Source organism: Eptesicus fuscus, chromosome 18 (genome assembly GCF_027574615.1).
Source record: "Eptesicus fuscus isolate TK198812 chromosome 18, DD_ASM_mEF_20220401, whole genome shotgun sequence".
In the NCBI taxonomy this organism is placed as follows: domain Eukaryota; kingdom Metazoa; phylum Chordata; class Mammalia; order Chiroptera; family Vespertilionidae; genus Eptesicus; species Eptesicus fuscus.
The window spans coordinates 56,514,779-56,539,878 of NC_072490.1; the positions used below are offsets into that span (position 1 = coordinate 56,514,779).

The 25,100-nt window shown below is 43.6% G+C and overlaps 1 protein-coding gene across 2 annotated transcripts in view; it reads left to right on the plus strand.

Moving 5' to 3' along the window:
- The window catches only part of MITF (melanocyte inducing transcription factor), a 250,341-nt gene extending 246,353 nt beyond the window's left edge, over positions 1-3,988 (plus strand). For both annotated transcript variants that reach the window (XM_054729462.1, XM_054729463.1), the window contains exon 10: positions 566-3,988. In XM_054729462.1, the coding sequence (XP_054585437.1) occupies positions 566-967 (402 nt within the window). In that variant the 3' untranslated portion in view covers positions 968-3,988. The remainder of the gene's footprint in view (positions 1-565) is intronic.
- The last annotated feature ends 21,112 nt before the right edge of the window (positions 3,989-25,100 follow it).

The following is a 25,100-nucleotide window of genomic DNA, read 5'->3' on the forward strand; positions in this document are numbered from 1 at the left end:
TTGAAATTCATTTACATCTTTGAGACAAAATGATTTTCTAATTATCTACCACAACTCTAATTCCAACAATTTTTTGTAAAGTTTCAGCCATCCCAGAGATCAATTCTAATACAATACTTAGAAAAAATGAAACAGCACACAGATGAGGAGGTTGAAATACATGAAGAAGACAGCCACATGTTTACTCCTCCCAGATGTGTCTGGGGATGATCCCAGCCTTTCTGTCATTGTGAACGAGAAGGTGCAAGTGTCCCCTCCCGTGTTAGAAGTTAAAAACCCTTTCAACATTGATGTCTGCGAATTTTCTCTGTATTTAGAAAAAGAAAGACTCACAAAAGTGGACGACTGCGTTACGGCTTTAGCTGCTTTAGTAGCTGCCTTTCATGTCTTTGGGATCCAGTGTCCAAGTCGACTGTCCCAAACCCTCAACTTCCTGGAGACACAGATTTTTAATATGCACAGTCCCTACTTTCCTTCTATGAAAGAAAAGGAAAAGGAAGCAGGGTTTCAACAACCGGTCACTTGCTAAATATTGTATTAGAATTGACTTTCCCTTTTCTTTCAGGAACTTGAGATGCAGGCTCGAGCGCATGGCCTTTCCCTTCTTCCGTCCTCGGGCCTCTGCTCTGCGGACCTGGTGAATCGCATCATCAAGCAGGAGCCCTCTCTGGAGAACTGCAGCCAGGACCTCCCGCCGCGCCACGCGGACCTCTCCTGCACCAGCACCCTGGACCTCACCGACGGCACCATCAGCTTCAGCAGCAGCCTCGGCGCCGGCCCCGAGAGCAGCCAGGCCTACGGTGTCCCCACGAGAATGTGCTCCAAACCGGAAGACATCCTGATGGATGACACTCTTTCTCCTGTTGGCGTAACGGATCCACTTCTTTCGTCCGTGTCCCCGGGAGCTTCCAAAACCAGCAGCCGGCGGAGCAGCGTGAGCATGGAGGAGCCCGAGCACGCGTGTTAGCAACCCCGCTCGCCACCTGCAGGGGATTCCATAACTGACCTGAGGGGTTTTCTCGATAATTTTCCTTTAATATGAATTTTTTTCATGCTTTCTCAATAGCCAAGGATATATTTTATTTTTAGAATTTTGTGAAGCGGACCTGTATATTCTATTTTGCAACTATAAATGCCTCCAAAGTATTGTACAATAAGCGTACAGAACCTGTGAACTGAACTCACCCTGGACGCCAGCTTCCTGAGCGAAAGGATCTTCATCAGAGAAATGTCTGTCCACTGTTATTCAGGGGAAGCAGGTTGGAGATTTTTATGCCTGTGACTTCCTTGGAAATTAAATTGAAAGTTTAATCAGAGGAATGTAAACCAACCAAAAAAATTAATAAATAAAAAGAGAGACAGACAGACATTCAAAAGAAAAGAAAAAATTCACACTAACCTTTTCCATTTTGTAAATGTGTTCATTGGTACTGCCTTAAAGATTCAGTACCCTCTAGCATCAGTCTTTATACTGCAAACTATTTCAAGAAATGCTATATTCTGCAAAAGAAAAAAATGCAGCCATTTTCATGAGGATTGTCTGGTGAGAAAAACAGCTGATGTGTTCCTCACCGCTGAATCGCAGGGCCGGAGCAGGCTCTGAACCCGAGCCCGGCCTCACCCCGCTGCCTGGTTTTCCTCACCGCGGAGTGGGAGTCAGTGTTTCCTAACGTGTTTTATTTTGAAATGAAAATGAATGTCCTCTCAAAGTAAGACATTGAGGAGCACTGAATGTTTTACTCTTTTTTTCTTTAATTTTGCTTTTGATAAGAAAACCAAACGGCACATTTCTAATTGGCTTTACTGTTTTTATTTTTAAATTATGTTTTACTGTTCATTTGAGTTGTACAGATTCTTTATTATCATCGTTCTTTTCGGTATGTTTGTATTAATTTGTAAGAATATGCATCTTAAAATGGCAAGTTTTCAATATTTTTACAACTCACTGGTGGTTTTCTGCATTATTTGTACACACATGAAAGAAAACTTTTACGCAAGGTCTTGTGTTTAAAGAGAGCTTTGCGAATATTTTGTATATTACAGTCTCACTCAGAACTGTTTATCCACACATTTAAGGTGTAGATTAATAGGTAAAACTGGCCTTTTAGAGAGAATAAACTTACATATTTATTTTTAGTGATATAAAAGTAGCAATATTCTTGGAGACTGGTAACCATAGTGTTAATACGCCCATTATGGTCATTTAAATTGAGGTTTATTTCAGCAAGCTTGCTGAACTTCTCTAAGGAGAGAGAGAGTGTTTTGGCAAATGACTGGTGCTTGGTAGCACGGCTTCGCCGAGTGGCAGTGCCGTACAGGCTGCTGTCCGGTCAGCTCCCATGCACAGGCGCGTGCGGTCCTGCGAGGTAGCAGCAGCGGCCCCGCGCTCTGTCGGGCGAGGTGTCACATAGGCGTGGGGTCAGGAGCCAGGCTGTTGAGAGGATGTCTCGGCAGCATGTACAGTTGAACAGCCGGTGGCATCAAGCACACCCATCCGGAATGAAGTGCCTTACACAGAGCAGAGCCGCGTGGGGCGCTGGCTGAGCTGGGCTGCGGGAGAGTTTCCCGCTGGTCTCGTGGAGAACGGCGTGTGGCATGGTGCCTCTGTGGACAGTATCAGAGCTTCCAGTTCTCCTTCAGATATTTTTAATATTAAATATATTTCAGTGACAGAGTGCCAACTTCTTTCATCAGGAAACCTCATTCAGGAGGGTTTTATAAAAAACGAGGCTGAGTTTAAATGTCAAATGTGAATTGGTGATGGCTGTTAGAAGGTTCAGGGAGAAGGAGTGATTGTCGAACGTATGAATGGATGACTTACGTGAAAATAATCCATGCCTGGCTCCCAGGCACGCTGGGCAGCGAGAGTCCTTGGAACTTTGAGAATGCTGTCAGTTTTATAGCTTCATTACTTAAGGGGCAGGGAACTTGGTTCCCATTCTTTCAGCCCCTTCACTGTACAGATAGCTCTTCTCCTAGAATAGTGACGCGGGTGTGCATGAGCAGCTGTCTGTGCCACAGTGTGCACGGACACAATCACAGCCTTGTCCATTTTTCTCTTCCGATTGACATGGGGGAGGGGACCTGGGTGCAAAAGCCGAAGGTGGTGATGGTCTGATGCTCGTTTTCTTTAGCTGATTTGGAGGTTCTTAAAACTAGAGCAAGGCTGACTGACCCAGGGCCAGGATTAAGCGAATGCAGAGGAAGCTTTGTGAGAGAAAGCATGGCATCTCCTACCACTACCCTGGGTCTCGCACGCCAGGGCTCACCCTCCCTGCTGCCCCAACCTTCTTAAGAGATAGTTTCTGGGAGTGGCAGGCGAGTGAGCCAGAGGCTGCAACTGCGGGAGTGGTTTTATTTATTTCTTTTTTGCCAAATAGTGTGTAGGTTTGTTTCAGGGACTAGTTAAGCCAGGAGGGGGTGGTTTGGGCTTGCCGTTTGTGATGAGAAAATGATCCTCACCACTCCCCGTCCCTGGGTGCAGAGCTGTGACCTGGGGCTGGGCCTCCATCTGGGGTGACTGAAATGCCAAACTTGTCCACCGGCCTCTGGGTACGGTGATGGAAATACCAAACCTGACTTTGCCAAAAAACATGCAACCAACTTGGTCATACTAGGATGACAAAGTTATTTCTGGTTGCTTTTTAAAAAAATAAAGCAATAAGAATAAATAAAATTCATAGGAAGATAAAAGATACAAAATAAAGCACAAAGGAATGCACTTACTAATATTTTTTAAAATGCACTGGGGAAAAGTTGATGTTGATAACAGTGTATTACAAAAACTCCTATTTCTTAAAAAAAAAAAAAAAAAAAAGACAAATGACTCTCTTCCGGACACTCAGTACTGTGATGTAGCCCCGGCTGGGGTGCGCAGTGCTTTCTGTGTGGCCCACAGCACTGTATATTGTGGGTCAATGTTAATGTATCCGTGATATTTGAACTGTTGTTCTCGATAGCTTCATTAAAGCATTTGGTTTTTCACACATTGCTGGCAAGTTGTGTTTAGTTAATGCCAATTTTGAATATTGTTTGCCTTATCAAAAAATGGTAGTGCACGTTTTCTTCCAATTGAATGAATAACAAATTGCATGAAAAAAAAAACTTAAGTGCCAGTAAGTAAGTTTTTTGTTTTAAATGTCATTCTAAGGTATTGCTTTTTTGTTTCAAACACTGATTACTTTATAACTTGCACTCAGATGAACTATAATTATGCAGCTTTTTCCCTCTGACTGAGGAGATTTGAATTCCCGAATGCTAAGAATTCATTTTGGATATAGGGGTATTATTTTAAATGTGTTAGTGAGAGGTGGTTCTCCAAGAGAGAAATTATTGGAGGGTCCCTTGCATATTTACAGAAAAAGATACTGGGTTTTAAAATATAAATTTATAATAATGAGAGCTTAGTAGACTCAGGTTGCCAGCTCCCGCCTTCTTTTTTTAAATACAGCACTCAAGATAATTTGATAACTCCTGGGTCTGATGTGGGAAGTGTCAGACAGAACATGTCTTTATTCCCTAGCTAGACCTTAAACTTATGCCCTCTTAAAAAACGTTCTGGTTGAACCTCTGGAGAAAATGAGCAAAAAACTTCGTTTAATGCTTCTGATCTGATTGTCAGCTTTTTTTTTTTTTTCTTAAATTGTAATATACAATAATTGAGCTCTTTCTTTTCAGAGTCATTTGAATTATTTATATTTCTCATAGAAATGTGATTATGTGATGTCCTGAAAATGTGTAAAAGTAAAAGATCTGACTGCACAGGAGAATTCCTGGAGCACCGAGAGCAGGTGAGCTGGGAGTTGGGGCTGCTTGTCTCGGAAGGTCGGCAGCAGGACCTTAACCTGGACTTCCGACCTGCGGGTGCCTGTCACTCGTGTCACATTCTACAAAGACCCTTAGTCGCCAGCTTTCCCTTACGCAGCCCCCACCAAAACCACATGCGTGTGTGGCGTTATGCCCTCACATGAGCGTGGACTCAGCAGACTTCTTGAGTGTGGATCTTCTCTCTGCCCATGTCCAGTGTGTGGTTTGAGCAAGTTACTTGGCTTCTGCGTCCCACTTTTTGTTCATTGAAGTAATACCAGCCACATGGTGGTCTTGTGGCAACCATTCAATTGATGCTCTAGAAGTTTTGTTTGGCAGCACATAGTACATGGCAGCTATTTTTAGATGATGGTCATCATCACCTTCATTAGTGAAACAAAGCGCTCTCTGGACCACCGGAGGCGCTGCGCCCCAGCAGCGGCAGGCACGCCGGGAGGCACTGTGTTGGGGTAGAGGGCTAACACGTGTGAACCAACAGAGGCCAGAAGCTACGGTACAGAGAAGAGGCCCTGGCTGTCTCCAGGGCCCAGGATTAGAACATTGTAGAGAATTAGTAATAAACCCAACTCATCACATTTTAAATACATCTTCAGCACAAGTGAACTGGCCTTTATTTTTTTATTCTATTTTACATTTCTATTAAGCAGGAGTCATTTTCTTTTTAAAAAATAATTTATAATGTTCAAAGTATTACATATGTTCTCTTCCCCCTCCCCCCAACTAACCCCCTGTACCGTGCCCCCGCCTCCCGCCCCAGGCCCTCACTGCCCCAATGTCTGTGTCCATGGGCCATGTATATGTGCATACAAGGTCCTTGGATGATTACCTCCCACCCACCGACCCTCTCCCACCTTCCCTCTGAGATTCTGCAGTCTGTTCCATACTTCTATGTCTCTGGATCCATTCCGTTCATCAAATTATTTTATTACTTAGATTTCCCATGTGAGTGAGATCATGTGATACTTGTCTTTCTCTGACTGACTTATTTCACTTAGCATGATACTCTCCAGGTCCCTCCATGCTGTCCCAAAGAGTAAGAGATCCTTCTTTTTAACTGTTATATAGTATTCCATGGTATAAATGTACCACAGTTTTTTTATCCCCTCATCTACTGATGGGCACTTGGGCTGTTTCCAGATCTTAGCTATTATAAACTGTGCTGCTATGAACACAGGGGTAGGTATATTCTTTCTGATTGGTGTTTCAGGGTTCTTAGGATATATTCCTAGAAGTGGAATCACTGAGTCAAATGTCAGTTCCATATTTAATTTTGTGAGGAAACTCCATACTGTTTTCCATAATGGTTGCATCAGTCTGCATTCCCACCAGCAGTGCACTAGGGTTCCCTTTTCTCCACATTCTCTCCGGCACTTACCATTTGTTGATTTGTTGATGGTAGCCATTCTGACACGTGTAAGGTGATAGCTCATTGTCATTTTAATTTGCATCTCTCTGATGATCCGTGACTTTGAGCATTTTTTTCATATGCCTCTTGGCCATCTGTATGTCCACTTTGGAGAAGTGTCTATTTAGGGCCTTTGCCTATTTTTTAATTGGATTGTTTGTCTTCCTTTTGTTAAATTGTATGAGTTCTATATATATTTTGGATATTAACCCTTTATCAGATGTATCATTGCCAAATATGTTCTCCCATACAGTGGGCTCCCTTTTCATTTTGTTGATCGTTTCATTTGCTGTGCAGAAGCTTTTTATTTTGATGTAGTCCCATTTGTTTATTTTCTCCTTAGTTTCCTTTGCACTAGGAGATGTATCCGTAAACATCCTATCTAATAAAGACAGAATATACAAATTGACCATCACTCTGCGACAAAGATGGTGGCACCCACAGCCAATAAGGAGGGAATATGCAAATTGATGCAACAAACATGGCGGCGGCCAGACCGAGATGTTTGCGACGACGCAGGCATTCTGCCCCACCCCAGCCGCTCAGAAGTGGCCAGGGTGGGGCGGGATGCCTGCTATGAGGAGGGGGGGCACAGGGGGTGGAGGGAGCTACAGGAAGGCGGCTCTGGCCAGAGCAAAGGCGGAAGGCGGCTCAACCGGAGCAAAGGCCCGGGTGCCAGAGGGAAGCCGGTGCCAGCAGCCAGGGGAAGTAAGGCCTATTCTTGCACGAATCTTCGTGCATCAGGCCTCTAGTATAAGAGATGTCTGAGATTTTTTTGCCTAAGGTTTATTCTAGGGTTTTTATGGTTTCCCTACTTCCATTTAAGACGTTTATCCATTTTGAATTTATTCTTGTGTGTGGTGTAAGTTGGTGGTCTAGTTACATTTTTCTGCATGTATCTGCCCAATTTTCCAAACACCATTTATTGAAGAGACTCTCTTGTATGCCCTTGCCTCCTTTGTAAAATGTTGAGTGTAATTGCTTGGGTCGATTTCTGGGGTCTCTGTTCTTTTCCATTGATGTATATGCCTGTTCTGGTGTGAGTACCAGGCTGTTTTGAGTACAGTGGCTTTGTAATATAACTTGATATCTGGTATCCAACTTTGTGGTTTATTTTCCTACAATAGCTGTTCGGGGTCTTTTTTGTTTCCATATACATTTTTGGAGTATTTGTTCTATATCTGTGAAATATGCTGTTGGTATTTTAATAGGGATTGCATTGAATCTATAGATTGCCTTGGGTAGTATGGACATTTTAATGGTGTTGATTCTACCAATCCATGAAGATGGTATATTATTCCTCTTGTTTATCTCTTTTTTCAACTTCCTATAGTTTTCTGAGTACAGGTCTTTTGCCTGCTTGGTTGTTTATTCCTAAGTATCTTAATTTTTGTTGTTGTTGCAGTGTTAAATAGTATTGTTTACTTTCTCTTTGGGAGAATTCATTATTAGTATATAAAAAAGCCATCGATTTTTGGGTGTTTATTTTGTATCCTGCCACATTGTGAAATTCATTTATTAAATCTAGTAGTTTTTTGGTGGAATCTTTAGGGTTTTCTATGTACAATATCATGTCATCTGTGAATAATGAGAGTTTTACTTCCTCCTTTCCAGTATGGATGCCTTTTATTTCTTTTTCTTGTCTGATCACTGTGGCTAGGCCTTCCAATAGTATGTTGAATAAGAGTGGTGAAAGTAGACCTCCCTGTCTTGTTCCTGTTCTTAGGGAAAATGGTTTTAGTTTTTGCCTGTTGAGTATGATGTTCACTGTAGGTTTGTCATATATGGCCTTTATCATGTTGAGATATGCTCCATCTATTTATACTTTGCTGAGAGTTTTTATCAAAAGTGGGTGTTGGATTTTGTCAAATGCTTTTTCTGCATCTATTAATATGATCATGTGAATTTTGTCTTTTAATTTGTTTATGTGATGTATCATGTTTATTGATTTGAGAATATTGTACCAGCCTTGCATACCTGTAATAAATCCCACTTGGTCATGTGTAGAGAGCAGCTCTAGGGTCAAGCCTTGGGCTGACCTGTGGCAGGGCCACAAATAATTCCCAGCCTGGAGGGCAGAGCTTTCCTAGCGTAATTAAGCCTGACCTTGTAGACCTCCCTAATTCATTCCTAATTAGCTAATGGGAGGTGCAGCAAGTGTTGCCAAAACAAGAACATTTGTATACATGTTAATCTACCCTTGTTTTAATCAGACTATAAAATAAAGCATTGGCTTGCAGGCTGGGTCTTTTGTGTCCTCATCCAGGCACAGGAGATCCACCAAGCCCCAGCTGTATTCTCTTCTCTGTCTTTTCTTCAATCCTTCACCGCCCCTCCTCAGGTTCACCCTTGGCCATGCTAGCACGGCACAGTCGTGGTATATGATCTTTTTAATATATTGCTGGATCTGATTTGCTAATATTTTGTTGAGGATTTTAGTATCTATGTTCATCAGGGATATTGGCCTGTAATTCTCTTTCTTTGTAGTGTCTTATTCTGGTTTTGGAATTAGGATACTGCTGACCTCATAAAAAGAGCTTGGAAGTGTTCCTTCCTCTTGGATTTTTTGGAATAGTGTGAGGAGTATAGTTGTTAGTTCTTCTTTGAGTGTTTAGTAAAACTCCCCTGTGTAGCCATCTGGATCAGGACTTTTGTTTGCTGGGAGCTTTTTGATTACTGCTTCTATTTCATCAGTTGTTATTGGCCTATTCAGGGTTTCTGATTATTCCTGATCAGTTTTGGGAGATTGTATTTTTCTAGGAATTTGTCCATTTCATCCACATTGTCCAGCTTGTTGGCATATAGTTGTTCATAGTATTTTCTCACAATCCTTTGTATTAATGTGGTGTCAGTGGTTACTTCTCTTTCATTTCTGATTTTATTTATTTGGATTCCTCTCTCTTGTTTTTTGTAGAGTCTGGCTAATGGTTCATTAATTTTGTTTATCCTTTCAAAGAACCAGTTCTTGATTTCATTGATTTTTTTTTTTTTTTTTTTTAGTCTCTATATTATTTATTTCTGCTGTAATCTTTACTATTTCCTTCTACTTACTCTGGGCTTTTCTTGTTGTTCTCTCTCAGTTCTCTAAGTTGCAGGGTTAAATAGTTTATTGTTGATTTTTCTTGTTTTTTTAGGTAGGCCTGTATTTCTATGAACTTTCCTCTCAGGATTGTTTTTGCTATGTCCCAGAGATTTTGAGTTGTTGTGTGTTCATTTTCATTTGTTTCTAGGAAGTTTTTTTTTTTTTTTTATTTCTTTCTTGATCTCATTGTTAACCCATTCATTGTTTAGTAACATGCTATTTAGCCTTCAGGTGTTTGAATATTTTGGGGTGTTTTTTTACTGTACTTGATTTCTAATTTCGTTCCACTGTGATCTGAGAAGATGTTTAATATGATTTCAGTCTTCTTGAACTTGCAATGACTTGTTTTGTGTCCTAACATGTGGTCTATCTTTGTTAATGATCCATGTGCACTTAAGAAGAATGTATATTCTGCAGCTTTGGGGTGAAATGTTCTATAAATGTCCATTAAATCAATCTAATCCAGTGTGTCCTTTAGAGTCACTGTTTCCTTGTTAAGTTTTTGTCTGGAAGATCTATCCAGTGAAGTCAGTGGTGTGTTAAAGTCCCCTACTATGACTGTATTGTTGTCGATTTCTCCCTTGAAGTCCTCTAGAAGTGTGTGTGTGTGTGTGTGTGTGTGTGTGTGTGTGTGTGTGTGTATGTATATATTCCTATATTGGGTGCATATATGTTTACCAAGGTTATATCTTTTTGTTAGATTGATCCCTTTAGTAATATGTAATGACCTTTGTTGTCTCTTGTGATGGCCTTCATTTTGAAATCTATTTTGTATTGCTACCCCAGTTTTCTTCATTTCCATTTGCATTGAAAAAAAATTTTTCCATCACTTCACTCTCATCTTGTGTGTGTTGTTTGTTCTGACATGGGTCTCTTTTTGACAGCATATATTTGGGTCATGTTTTTGTATCCATTCAGCCACCCTATGCCTTTTGGTTGGAGCATGTAATCCATTTACAATTAAGGTTATTATTGATAGGTACTTATTTATCACCATTTTAATTCTGTATGCCTAGGTTTCTCTCTCTATTTCTTCTTCTCATTACAGCAGTTCCTTTAGCATTTCTTGTAATGCTGGCTTAGTGGTGATGTACTCCTTTAGCCTTTTTTTTTGGCCTGGGAAACTCTTTATCTGAATGATGGCCTTGGTGGACATAGTAATCTTGGTTTCAGATCCTTGCTTTTCATTACCTTGAGGACTTCATGACAGTCTCTTGTGGCCCTGTTTCTGATGAGAAATCAGGTGTCAGTCTTATGGGAGCTCCTTTGTAGGTAACAGTTTGCTTTTCTCTTGGTGTCTTTAAGATTCTCTCTTTGTCTTTAATTTTTGACATTTTAATGATGATGTGTCTGGGCATATGCCTATTTGGGTTTTCTTGCTTGAGGTTCTCTGTGTCTCCTGAACATGTGTGACTTTTTCCTTCACCAGGTTAGGGAAGTTTTCTGTCATTATTTCTTCAAACATGTTCTCTATCCCTTCTCCCTCTCTTCCTCTTCTGGCACACCTGCTATTCTAATATTGTTATGTTTCACATTGTCCCACAGCTCCCTTAAGCTGTCTTTCTGTTTTTTAATTGTTTTTCCTTTTTGTTTCACTGATTGAGTAATTTTTTCAACCCTGACTTCTAATTCACTGATTCGATCCTTAGCTTTCCCTAATCTGCTGTGTACTACTTCCAATGTGTTCTTTATTTGTGCTATGTCATTCTTTATTTCTGTTTTCATGGTTACTATATCTTTTCTCATGCTGCTGAACATCTTTACCATCATTACTCTGAACTCTATATCAGATAAATTTCTTATCTCTATTTCATTATCTCTTCTTCTAGATAATTCTCTTGTTCTTTCATTTGGGGGTTGTTTCTTTGTCTCCTCATTTTGGCTGCCTGTTTGCGTTTGCCTCTCAATCTCTAGTGCAGAACAGTGTCAAACACTGTTTCTGACTAATTAGATTAGGCACAGACTCAAAGCAACCCAGGTATGTGCCCTTGACCAGGAGTTGAACTGGCAACCCTCTGGTGCTCAGGTTGATGCTCTAATCATTGAGCCATGCTTGGCAGGACTTGCTGACTTCTTCAAAAGTGCATCTGAGGAGCTAATCTTCATCATCCAGCTCACATGAATGAACCTTTAGAACTACTATTCTTGTTTTTGTTTTTTTGTATGCCAAGATGTAATGCGTAGCTGAGTAGCATGAGGAAAACTCATTTATGGGAGTGTAGTCAAGTTAGACTCATTGCATTTAGCAAGGGCGGTGATGACCCTCCATGTTTGCTGCCATGGTAAAAGCTCACCAGCAGTGGCTTTCTATCCTCACCCAGCAGGGCTTCTAGTCTGCATCTCATGCAGAATGTAAGTGAAGAAGCTTCCATTGCACTCACTTCTGCTGTTTCCAAGAGGCATGTCCCCCTAAAAGAAGTTCCAAGTACGTTGTGATATTGAAATTGTCAGGCTCCTTTATGTATAAAACTTAGCATTACTAACTGGACTTGTTTGGTACGTACAGTCTGTGGAGCCCATTACCTACCCCAGACATACTGGCAAGTAATAGGACTGGACCCAATTCCAATAAGTCTCAGCAGTGTTACTAAACGGTAAAAGCATTTTAACCCTTTGCACTCGCTTGCTTTTTTCTCGATTCCTTTATTCTAATGCTAACCGTGTCGAGTCACACTCGACATCCGAGTGCAAAAGGTTAAGGATGCCGGGACAGGCCTGCGCAGTGCCTGGCGCGGGCAGGGCTGCAGTGGCATTTTACTCAGCTGTGTTTCAGGCTGTGGAATACATAGCAACTTCTAGGGCAAATAAGCTTTCTGAGTATCAGTTTCCTCCTCTAGAGAACGGAAGTACAGATGCCATCTCAGGGCCGCTTTGAAGATTGAGAGAAAATACAGAAGCACCTATTTCCACACTTGGCCACGCTTGATGGTTGTTATTGTCTCTTCAATTATGTTTATATCACAGTGTTTTTCTTCAAACAATAGTTGTCTTTTCTCCATAGAAAATAACTCTGTTATTAGCCAACATATTTTAGTGGCTCTAAAGCCCAACTGTACTTGGCCTTAGCTTTTGAAATGGTGTAAGACATCAAACTTCATTTTTCTTTATTCAAATGTAATTCCTTGGAGGGGGGGAGCCAATAATTGTTTTGCTTTTATGGAAAATGCCATAGGACCTGCTCTAGGTCTGTAGATTTCTCTGTGGGACCGCATGGGGTCTGGGCCACACCAGGCTCACGCAGTGGCCAGGAACCTGGCTGCTGAAAGCAGGCTGGGCGTGGCGTCCATGTCCTCCACTGGCCGCCCGGCCTCCTTTCCTCGGCCGCCCTCCTACCCGGCAGTGACAGCCCTGCTCACTACTCTCTGGTGTGCTCCTGGGCTTTGTTTCCCAGCTGTTCCACTTAACTATCGCCTCATCCCGGGCCCATCAAGAAGCGTTGCCTGGGACGGGCATTTTATCATGCTTGTGGCTTGTGTGTCAGGATTTTGGTGAGGACACAGCTGGGATGGCTTCTCTGCCCCATGATATCTGGGGCCAGCTGGATGGGAAGACCCCAGGGCTGGTGGTGACTCGGATGCTGACGATTAGGATCATTTGGAGGCTCCTTCACTCACAAGCCTGGCACCTGAGCTGCAATGCCTCAAAGACTTGGTTCAGCCGGGACTGTTGGCCAGAGTGCCCAGGCGTGGCCCCTCCAAGCAGCTCGGTTCCTCCCAGTATGGTGGCTGGCTTCTGAAAAGGAACAACCCAAGAGCGAGTTTCAAAAAACCCGGACAGAAGCCTCATGGCTTTTGATGACCTGGCCTTGTAAGTCTCTGCCGCTTTATAAACCTTTCCTCCCATCACTTTGGCTCTGTTCTGTCGGTAGCACTTGCTCCCAGGTTCTGGGTACTGGGCCCTGGTCTTCCCTGATTGCTGTGCACCTTGGACTAATCCTAACCCCTAAGACCTGGGCCTACAACATCCCTCTGTTAACCTGCACTTACTCCTTCCACACCCCAGACACACTTCCTGTTACTACTGACCATCCCCCCCACCCCACCTCACTGCTCCTTTCTTTGCTCCAACTCCATTGCTTACAGGAAATCAGGTAGAATAATATTTTTGTAATACTAACCAAACTTCTGAGTATTATGACTTCCTCCTGGTCTGGCCACAACTTCATGCAGCTCAGTTGTTCTGTACTTATGGCCTTATAACAGCCATGTTTCTTCAGAAAGTGGAAAGCAGAGGAGGCTCTTCATAAGAAAACAAAAGACACACAGCATAGAACAAGTATTTGGATGGAGTTTCCCTCGCAGACTCCAAGGAGACACTCCAGCCGCGGGAGAAGAGGAGGTCAGAGGGAGAGCAATGAGAGATTGGTGGGTACCCTGTGCAGTGGTGCAGGCCAGGCCTGGGGAGCCAGCAAGAATCTCAAGTGATGTTATGAGAGCAAGAGAGGATGTGAGGCTCTTCCCAGACACGTCCTGGAGAGGCAGCACTAGAGGAAAAAGGACCACTGGAGTACTTAGGTAGGATGGGGCCTTAGCATGCTCACCCTGGAGAAACTCCCGGATTAAAGAAGGAAGCAGCTAGTTATGCAAAGACCTTGTAGAGGAGGATGAGAAAAGACTCATCAGTAATTCATATGGGCCCATCGCCAAAGACCAGAGAGAAGGACATGGAGGACATGGTGCTTAGCAGGCCCAATGACTATATTCTATAGATTCCCATGAAATTTGGACAAAACCCCATTTAAGAAAAGAAAGGAAACCCCCAGATTAGACTCAAATTAGAAATTAAATCTAGTGTTGTTTTTGTTTTTTTTTTTTTTTTTATGGCCAAGTAGCATTCCATTGTCTATATGTACCACATCTTCTTTATCTAATCATCGGTTGAAGGACACTGGGTTGTCTCTCTGTCTCAACTATTGTGAATAAGGTTGCAATGAACATAGGGCTATATATATCTTTACAAATAAATGTTTTCAAAATTTTTGGTTAGATGCACAGAAGAGGGGTTGCTGGCTCATATGGTAACTCTAGTCATAATTTTTTGAGGAACCTACGTACTGTTTTCCACAGTGGCTGCAGCAGTTTACATTCTCATGAGCATGTATGAGGTTCCCTTCTCTCTACATCCTCACCAACAGTTGTTATTTCTTGTCTTATTGATAATACCCAGGGTCATAGGTGTGAGGTGGTATCTCACTGTGGTTTTGATTTGCATTTCCCTAATAGCTAGTGAAGGTGAGCATCTATACTAATAAAAGGGCAATATGCTAATTAGACGGGATAGACCGGACATCTTCCAGACATCCTTCCGGACAAAGCCACTGTGGCGGGGGCCGAGGCAGAGGCGGTTAGGGGCAATCAGGCAGGCAGGCAGAGTGGTTAGGGGTGATCAGGCAGGCAGGCAGGTGAGTGGTCCTGGATTAGAGAGGGTGCAGGCTGGGCTGAGGGACCCCCCGCCCTGGGGCACGAATTTTGTGCACCAGGCCTCTAGTCTTTTCACATATCTGTTGGCTGTCTGTACGTTTTTCTTAGAAAAGTGTCCAATCAGGTTCTCTGTCCATTTTTTAATCAGATTGTTTTTTTGTTGTTGTTGAGTTGCATGAGTTCTTTATATACTTTGGAAATTCGGAAATTAGCCTCTTACAAGAGGTATCCTTTGCAAATATATTCTCTCATTCATTTGGTTGTCTTTCTGTTTTGTCTTTTGCTATTAAGAAAAATAAAAATAAGTTTTAGAAAAATAAAACAAGTTCTATATTTTTGCACATCAAAATGTATGTACTATAGTCTATGTTCATGTTCACTACATATATTCAATGTTTCATGTTGAGACAGATTTCTGGAGATTGGTGGATGTACCCAACAGAGCACTATCTGGCTTTGGTCTCTTCATAATTAATTCTGATTTCTCTTGTCTTGGAATTATATTACACATTGGGTTTGTCAAATACATTGATAGGGAATTAGAGCTTTGGACTAAGTGGAAATTGTTATAAAGGAGAGCCACCATTCACTCATTGAAACCTTGCTGAGTAACTACTATATGTCAAACATTGTTTTAGGTGTTGGGGTTATAGAGGTAAAAAGGACATAGTCTTCGCTCATGAAAATGAAGCTCATGTTCTAACAGTTTTAGTACAGACAGGATTTCTTGGTTCCATAAATTCAGCCTTATGTTCATAGTGAGACACATAAATGTGTGGGCGATCTGGTCAGTTTTGAAAAAGCATATCCTTAGAGCTTTTCCCTCTAAGCCTGTGTTGAGCTCTGGGGCAGTTCACCTCTTCCGTGGCTTGCCAACAGACTCAAGAGTATGGCTTGAAACACATGTCCACATTTATCCACATGTGTCATCGCTGTGTTCTGTGGGAGGGCACACGGCCACTGCATGATGTATTTAGACAAAACCCACTTACTTTTTAATGATCTTATTCACATAAAATCTGCAGAAATAAATAGTATTACTGATTTTCTTCTTTTGTCTGATGTCAGTGTAAGATACTTATTAAGAAAATGCTCTGGATATAATGTCACCTTAATTACAGGTGTGAAGGCTTGACGAAGGCAAATTCCCCTTTAGAGCTTTAAGGCCCCTAGCTCTTCCATTTATTCCAATGAATTATTTTCTGGCATCCATAGAAATCCCGTTACAAATGCATGACTAACATGACATTCACACAAAACATCCCATTAGTTCCATACGAATGCTTCTATTCTCCGTGAACACCCAGCCAAGTCATGTTATTGTGATGTGCGTGGTGATTTACTACCCTCCTTTGTAAGGAATTTTGTCTGAGTCTAGCATGTTATTTACAACACTCGGGGTGGTTTCTAAGACATACCAGACCCTTTATTTGGTTTGGCTACCCCCAATACACGCAGCCTAAATAATATATCAAATAGTATTTTGCTACTACATATATTCTCAACCATCTTCCTACCAATATTATAGGGTGACAGTAGTTGACTTTTAATAAATCAAAAGTTTCTATAATGCAACATGCTTGGAAATTTGGAGAACTACAAATTAATGAAGAAACAGAATATCATCTAGCCCAGGAAAACTATGAAATGAGGTAAAAATCATTCTGAGCAGAAGTCACTCTGGTTCGAAATAAGACATTCTTTGCGCCGGAGCCCTCCTGCCCCAGCCCCCGTGGGAAGCTCCCTGCAGCCTCAAGGCCTCACTTAGATGTGAACCCTGGGGCGGGCCTTGACCGCCCCTTTAAAGCGGCCCGGTGCTCCTCACGCTCCCCATCACCGTGCGGCAGGGCCCGCTGCCCGCCTTCCCTCTGCTCTTCCTTTGTCTGGGTGACAGACAGACTGCTCATTTCCTCCTCCACACGGGCAACAACAGCCCCGTTCCAGCTTCTCCTGCAGCCACGGACGAGTTCCGGCTGCTGAGATAAACACTCAATTATCCTTCAGGGGAGAAGGTCTGGCTCCCTTGTCACCTCAGTCTTTCTCGAAGGTGTAATGTCTGAAACCCAAGCGGTCATCTTGGCCCATGAGGTGGAAGCCACGTGCTCAGACTAGACAACAGAAGTCCTTGATGAATTCGTGAAGCTGCCGCGCCCATTCTTTAATGTGAGAGAAATAAATAAACTTTTCAAGCCACAGTCAATATTCAACATATATAGCAGCTTGACCAGCATATGAATCTGAACCAACCAAAGAGAACAGAGCACTGATCAATCAGAATAAATGCCAGTGTTAAAAAACGTTGTAGCTGCCCCGATGCACACTGCCTGATCACAGCCTTGGTTAGAGCCACGTGATTTCAAATCTTCTGTCACTTGCAGCTAAGCCAAAGCCTAAGTCATGACTCTGTCTCTGTTATAAACCCCCTATGGTTTGTGATTGTCTTTTCACTGTTTTACCTATTCATTGTCTTCCCTGCCCTAAACCGCGCCTCTGCGAGGGCAGCGGGCGCCTCTGGGGTGTGCTGCTGGAACATGGCTCTGTTGGGCATTGAAAGGATGAATGGACTGATTCTTTAATTTTTCATTGTGAGATATAATATTTTGGGACTTGCAGATCTGGAGGAGTGAAAAGAATTCTATTTGGAGGACTGGGGTTGGCAGTAGAATTGACAAAAGTTATTTTTTAATTTTTTCTCTGACTCAAAAAAAAAACCCTGATGAAATTAGTGGTAGATAAAAATTCATTTCCAACTTTGAACAAGGAGTCACAAACAATGGAGGACATATAAATAGAGTAGCAGCTTTATTAATAATACTTTCCTCTCCGCTCGTGGGCTTTTAATGACAACCCTAGACGGAAGCTCTTTATCAGCCACCAAAGCAATTTAGATGCTGTCACATGCCTTTCTGGATACATCCGCATTAGACGTAGAGCAGCTCTCTGTTCTTTAGCTTATTTTAGTGTATAATTAAAACTCCACTGCCTGCTACTAAGCAACGGAGCATGGCAGAGGTTGATCACATCCTATCACAAAAATAGAAAGAGGAAAATAATAAAAATAATCATACACATTCCTGTAATCAGTCTTCAGATCTTAATTATGTCTTAACTTCTTTGTTATGCCGAAGGCAATGCCTACTGGCATTGAAAGGACACTCTCACTTTTCTGCCTAAATTCAGTCTGTCCTTTCATTTGGATCCTAGTCCATTTATGGAATCCTCTTGGGGGCATTGAAGGTCACATGGGGTGATAGAAAACTGGGATAGAGGTCAGGAGGTTTAGGTTCCATTCAGTCCCAAACTGGTTAGATGTGTGCAGGTCTGATTCTCAACTCGGGCCAACAGAGGCTGGAGTTGGGGGTATGCAAGGCTTGGTGCAGCAGAGGGAGGCAGGACTTGCACTGCATACCCTGAACAGCCTTTCTCCCGGCTGAGGGTCTGACCACTGAAGTTTGACTTGTGTGTTTCACTCCTCCTCCAAAGTTGCATTTTCATCTGATCTTGCACCGAAAGATTCTTAATCAGCTGCATAATTGATGCTATTTCTTTAAAGTTGTTGCAAATGCATTCGTTTGGAAGAATGTACAGAGGGAACAAGTCTTGCTCTGCTATGGCCCTTCTCCCTCAGCTCCCCAAGGGCTTCTGAGTGTGAAGCTTATTCATTCATTCACTCATTCACTCATTCATTCATTCACAAATTGCTAATATTAATTTGTGTTTTTATATGCAACACTTTAATTTGACTGTGATGAGTCCTGTTTGCATATTTGTCAGATAAAGTTTCCTGTTCTATATTTCATGCTTATCCTCGGGTCTCTGGTGGCCTCCTCATAGACCTGTGTTGGTCAATCCGCCTGTGAAAATTGTCCCAGCTGTGAGTTCCCTAAATGGAAGAGAAGATTCTGGAGACAGGAACCTGGCATCTGTCAGTTTTGGATACTGTTGGATGCTCTGGGAAAGTTTTAGTTGTTAGGCAGAGGGGGAAGCACTCAAACTCTTGACAAAAAGCTTGGAGACAAAATCTGGTGTAAGTGAGCCTAACTGAAGGGGAGTTTATTGGAACGCTAGGGTGGCATTTCAGCAAACCCAGAATAGCCAGACTCCCTTAAGGAAAAAGGGGATTCGTTATTCTTCGGCCAGCAGAGTGACCTCCTGTGGGTTCAGATGGCCTAAACCTGGCCAGTTCTACAGGTAACTTGGGGACTGTTTCAGTCTGGAGGAGTCAAAATTACTCCTCAGGAGCAAACAATGTGACTTCTCTAACTCAGGTCCAGGGATGACTGTGGAGCCAGATTACACAGATCAGCGCTAGCCCTTCCCAGGCCCCTCTCCCACGCCTTCTCAGGCCTCAGGAGCTGCAGCACCAGACTGCCGGCCATGGTGGAGGTGGAGTTCCCGGAGCCCAGCCCTACAGAGCTCTCTTTTGGGGAAGTGTGTGGAGGGGTGATGATTGGTAACTGTTAGGGTCACAAAAGGACATAGAGAAAATCTGGAGTTAGGGAAGGCAGGAAGAGCTAAAAATAATTTTCTACGTTAGGGAACCCCCAAAAGTGCTTTTGTGTGCTGATGTCTCTGCACTCTAACCATACAAATTTCTGGTTGGGGGTGGGCGAGCAGAAAGAATTTAAGAGTTCATGGTGGCCAGCTCCATTGTTTTCCTTCTTAAGCTTTTGTGGTCTTCTTACAGATTAAGAAACTACAGTTGACATGCGCTCTTATCTCTGTTCTTCTCTCAACACCTGACTCCTCTCCTTCTCCAAATAGGCTGACTGTAGTCGTGTTTATGTCTAAAGATGCTCCATTGTCTGCCTCAGAACAAGAGAACCTGGGCAGAAGAGATTGAGAGAACCCAAATGGAGACAGAAAGAATGTAATTGGTCAGCATCAGCCAATGAACAGGCTCCATCAGAGTCATATGTCTGTTCTTGTCCAATCAGCTGTCCAAAGGATGGAGTCAATTTGCAAGATTACAGTAGCAATAAAGATGTGGGTTGGGCAATCTTTCCAAATGTCTTGACTTTTGGTAGTCTCTGGAATTTTATTTTCCACACAATATGTTCAATTCCTATTATCTCTGCCCTCAACTCCATATCCTATATAATAAAAGCCTAATATGCTAAATCTCTGGTCATTCAGTTGGCCATTCAACCAATCAAAGTGTAATACGCTAATGATATACTAAGGCCGCTCAACCTCTTGCTATGATGTGCACTGACCACCAGGGAGCAGTTGCTCCAACTGGTAGGTTAGCTTGCTGCTGGGGTCTGGCTGATTGGTACTGAGATGGGCCGGATACGCCCTGGAGCCCTCCCATGGTCCCTGCCCGGCTGGCCAACCTCCCATGTCCCTCCCCAGCCCAGATCGTGCACCAGTGGGGTCCCTTGGCCTGACCTGTGCCTCTCGCAATCTGGGCCGAGGAACCCCCTCCACCCACCTAAGTGCACGAATTTCATGCACTGGGTCTCTAGTTACAAATAATTAAGCATGAGCCGTATTGTCATACCTAATATCTTTATTCTGGGCCTTCCTACGGGTAGTCATGTCCTGGTTACTTCTGAATGTAGTGATTAGTCCCTGTGAGTGGAGTGTCTCAGAATCTTGCACCCAAAGATTCTCTGATCTGTAGCCAGCAGGGAGCACCATTGGCCTGATACTGTGAAAACCAAATTTCCATGTCAATCTACCAGCACTTGGTCTCCCTCTACTGAAAGTACTGCAAGGAAAAGCTGTACCCTCAAGGAGTGGATCATGGCGTGGATTTTTCTCCACGTCCAGTTGTAAAATGAGTAACTAAATTGGCTCCTTGAAACAAAAAATGTCTTGCAAGAACATCTATTACGATTGTGTGTTAACTGTGTACCCTCTCCCTCACTTCCTTTTCGGTGGGGCTGTGCCCAGCAGTTGGCTACCAGTCAGGAAAGCATTACAATCAGAGGCAGAAGCTCAGCCAAAAGGCCGTGTTTTCCCTGAGGGTAAACTTGTTACAGTTGGGAACTCAGCCAGGGTCATCCATCTGAGAACACCGTGAAAGTGTGTTACGGTTGTTCATGGAGCTACGGTCTAATTAATTTCCAAATGGACAAAGTAGCTTGTGGGGCCGCGTAATAAGCATTTTCGTTCATTTGGGGGAAGCTGGATTTGGCTCGGAGCAGGATCACGAGGAACTAATGGCTTCCTGTCTTCTCTGTGTGGCCTCAGAAGAGCTTGCACTGATGTCAACAAAGCAGATTGTGCTCCCGGCAATCAGCGTGGAACCAGTTTCCAGAGACCCAAGTTCTTTGACTCCCCTGGAAGGACAGGGTATGGAGTGGGGCACATGGGGGCTCTCAGGCCCTTTTACGTGATTCGATTTAGCTCCGCTCACCTAATGGAGTTGTTGGGCTTGTTTAACCCTTCTGCAGGGACCTGTGTTAGCAGAGAAGCAGCTTGTACTAAAGCCATAAGAAGAGTGCATTATAGAGATAATGGAATCTTTTTTATCTTTTGCCTGGTTTTCTGCACAGGGTTGACATTTTTTTTTTTTTCTGGGCATGAAGCCAAAGGTCTCTTTAATTTCTTAAAATTTCCCCCAGTCGCTATTCCTGTCCCCTGATGGCAGCCCACAAATTAATAAATAAAGACAAAGCCATTGGAAAGGCTGTGTCCTCACCGTTCACTTTACCGAACGTGCGGAAGCTTGTTTTAAGGTGGCTCTTCTGCACAGTAAACATAGTAACACCTACTATAGCATGCTCTCAAACCCCCAGAAAAATGTTCCAATGATATCACCCAAGAGTCAAAAATATTCAACTTGTTTATCTTTGTCCTGAGACCACACCCATGATTAAATAAGGCTTGAATATAAAACTGCAAGTGTACTTCAATCAGATGAATTCTAATGAGCTGTTGGAGTTCTATCATTCTTTTATTTTTATTGTGTTTAGGATTTGGGGGTGACAGTGACATTTTTTATTATAATTTTAAAATGTTATTTTATTTATTTTTAGATTTTTCTGGAAGGTATTTCTTGGGCAATTTAGAAACAGAAATTTGTTTGTTTGTTTTGGGGGCAGCACGGGGGGCAGGCAGCGCCTCACAAAGGGCCCTGTGACAGTTGGACCGTGAGCAATGCAGCCCCGGAGCCCCGCGTGTGCGGGGGAGTGGCAGCCGCGGAACCCCTCCGCCCACACGCCTGCCCACACCCTGGGCGGCGAGCCGACTGCTGCACGCAGCCCGGAGCCGGGCCTGGTCCTGAAGTCGCAGAGCACGCCCTGGCCCGGCGCAGGCTCTCCTCCCTCGGCAAACCCTCCTCCGCGCCTGGGAGCCGCTGCTGGGATTCACGTGCACTGGAGGGGGCCTGGCAGCGCATGAATATTCTTGGTTCATTTCCCCGCAGACGTAGTTCTGTCTTTGGCAGATGCATCCTCCACGTAGAACAATGCCTTGCCCGTAGAAGAATCAAATATTTACCTTTCACCGGCGTTCTGCTCATTACCTGCTGCACGGAGGCCTGTTCCCAGCATGCCCGATCCAGTACGCGAAGGTTAATGCAAGGATTTCATAAATAGTAATAGCTTATCACTAACAGCACTTACTGAGATGCAGACCTGCCTTTTATAGCTTAGAGGGAACCGGCTCCGCTTTTGAGGGTAACGCAGCCAAGCTGCTGTCTGAGCTCCGGAGCCACTAGCAGCAGAGAAGCCGGCACCGTGGCCGCGTCACCGGGCGCCTGGGAGCAGAGGCGCGGCGGGTTCCAGGACAAGAGCTCCTTAGGGGCCTTTCACAGTGTCTGTGGCTGGTGAAGTGGCCTTTTTAAAACTCCTGGAACTAGAACGTAATTATATATGATATGTATTCACAATATCCCACTTTCACCCCCCATTTCATATCTGTTTTCAAGATTACATCAAAGGTCTAGCAACAATAATGGAAACGTTTTTCTGTTTATCAAATAGCAGGAGTAAATAAAACATTCCCAGTTCTCTTTTCACAAAGCAGAGAGTTCTATGCTCACTGTGTTAACGAATTCAAGCCTGTTTATTTTGTGGGAAATCCCACTTGCTCCGTAAATTACAGCATCGCACACTAACACCGGAAGGTCAACATCACCATGGTTTGCCTTCGCAATCATCTCAGCCCCCAAACTCTTGTTGTCAGGCCTGCAGCCCCTCTCCCCAGGGTCCCTGACGGTTATCGTTCAAGTGACGTGACCCTGGGCAGTGTTTCTGCTGCCAGTGAGACAGTGAAGAACTGGAGCCTGATGGTCAGGTACCCCTGGGCCGGGAGTCTCTCCCGGGCGTGACTTCCCCGGACCCTGGAGAGCTGAGGGCGCGTGTGCCTTGCGGGGGTCTCCCTGCTGGAGCTGGTCTGTCCATTGGACAAGGAGGCCTCGTCTGCTTTATTCTCCGGCCACATGCACGCACATGATCAGATGGTGTCGGAGAAGGGAGGACTGAAATGTAAACAATGGAAAATTTAATGACACTTTGTAATAACTGTTACAAGATCACTTATAACAACGATTCCCAAACATACATGTATATGCATGTTTATGTGTGTATATATACTGTATAGTTGTAATCGCTATTCTCTTTCCCCCTTTTTCTCATGATAAAGATGAACAGATAAGAAGTAAGTCTCTGTCCCCAGTTCTCTCTCGAAGCACATTGCTTTGTTCACTCCGCGGCCAGTTCCCGCGCCTGTGAGTCTCCGCCGCCGGCACGCAGCAGTGCCTGCGACAGACGCAGGTCTTGGGCCATGGAAGTGAGGGTCTCCTGGGGGAGTCAGGTCTTCAATGCTTTCTGGTGTTTTGACGGTTTTTAAGAATCCATTCTAAGTGGATACTTGTAACATGTACTCTCTCATTTTTAAAAGCAGATGGTGACCGGGGACTTCCCCTCCACTTGCTGTTGGTTTTCTTTCTGTAACAGTGCAGGGACTCCTAACTGCACAGCCTTCCTTCTCCCTTCCACGCAGCACCCGGCTTTATTTCAGGAAATCACCTCTTTCTCGTTTTGCATACTCTCTGTGGGAGGGTAAACCGTGTCCCTTGGCCTCTGTGGCCGGGAGTCAGGTGTCTGACTCGGCTCTCTCCCTCACCCGGTGACTCAAGGACTGAAGTCCTTGAGGGTCCTGTCCACATCCAGACAAGATGATGGGGTGATCCGATGCCACCAACCCCCTCTGTTCTCCAGCCTCTCGGCCGTTCTGTGGACCAGCTCAGATTCTCCAGTCATTTCACCTGGGCTTGCGTATTCCAGGATGGATTTCTGCTGCTTGCACCCGAAGCTACTAACCCGAAGACGTGCAGTGCGTCGGCGAAGACAGACCTGCCCCCTGCTTTGGGAGCCGAAGGGAGCCACGCTGCCCTGTGGCTCAGTCAGGGCACCGGCCCGGCGGCCGCGCAGGCTGTGGCTAGTGTCCTACCAGCAAGTCCTTCAGGATGTGCGTCTGCACAAACGCACTGATTCGTGCTCTTTCTCTGGAAAGATGTGGGAGTATGTTTTGGGCGGTGCGTTTCTAGAAGTAAAATTGGGTGAAATAATACACACACTTTTAATAACACCAAACAGTGGAGAAGGCCTCACCTGAGAACAGTTGTAACTATTGATTGAAATGGAAATAATGGAAACATTTAATGACACTTCGTTTGTAATAACTGTTTATGGCCACTAAGTAAAATGGTCATTCTGATTGAATTTAGAAAAAGTAATTCTTACTGAATTTAGAAAACTGGGAAAATAAATATAAATGCAAAGAAAAGCCATCCACCAAATCACTTCTAATTCTCTCACCACAGTGGTTGGATTACATTCATTCATCACTATGATGTTTTTATCCAGCTTTTATAGATGTCTTGAAGAGGATTGTTATCAAGAACCAATTCCATCATAGCTAGGATTTCTTCGACACCACTACATGGGATTCTCTACCTAACTTTTCATCTTTGATTTCTAATTTAATTGCGAGTGTGGTCTATGTCGGTTTTAAGTCTTTGAGGTTTGCCGGAACTTGCCTCATGAACACTATATGATCAATTGTGGTTACATGCATATGTGCCTTTAAGAGTGTCTTCTCCAGTCTTGAATAGCACTCGTTGTACTTGCTGTACGCTGGGTTTGCTGGTTATGCTGTTTTCATCTCCACAGCCTTGCTGCTGGTGTTTCCTGATCTGCTAGGAACAGGGACAGCCGGGAAATGTTCCTGCTGTGGTTATGGGGTTGTCTCCTTCTGCCATTTCTGTCCATTTTTGCTTCATATGTTTTGAAGCTCAGTTCTTAGGTGCATCCTAATTTAGAATTACTATATTTTCCCGATGAGTTAAATCTTTATTATTTAAATTGCACTCTTCAACGCTAGTAGTATTTTTGAGTTAAAACCTATTTTC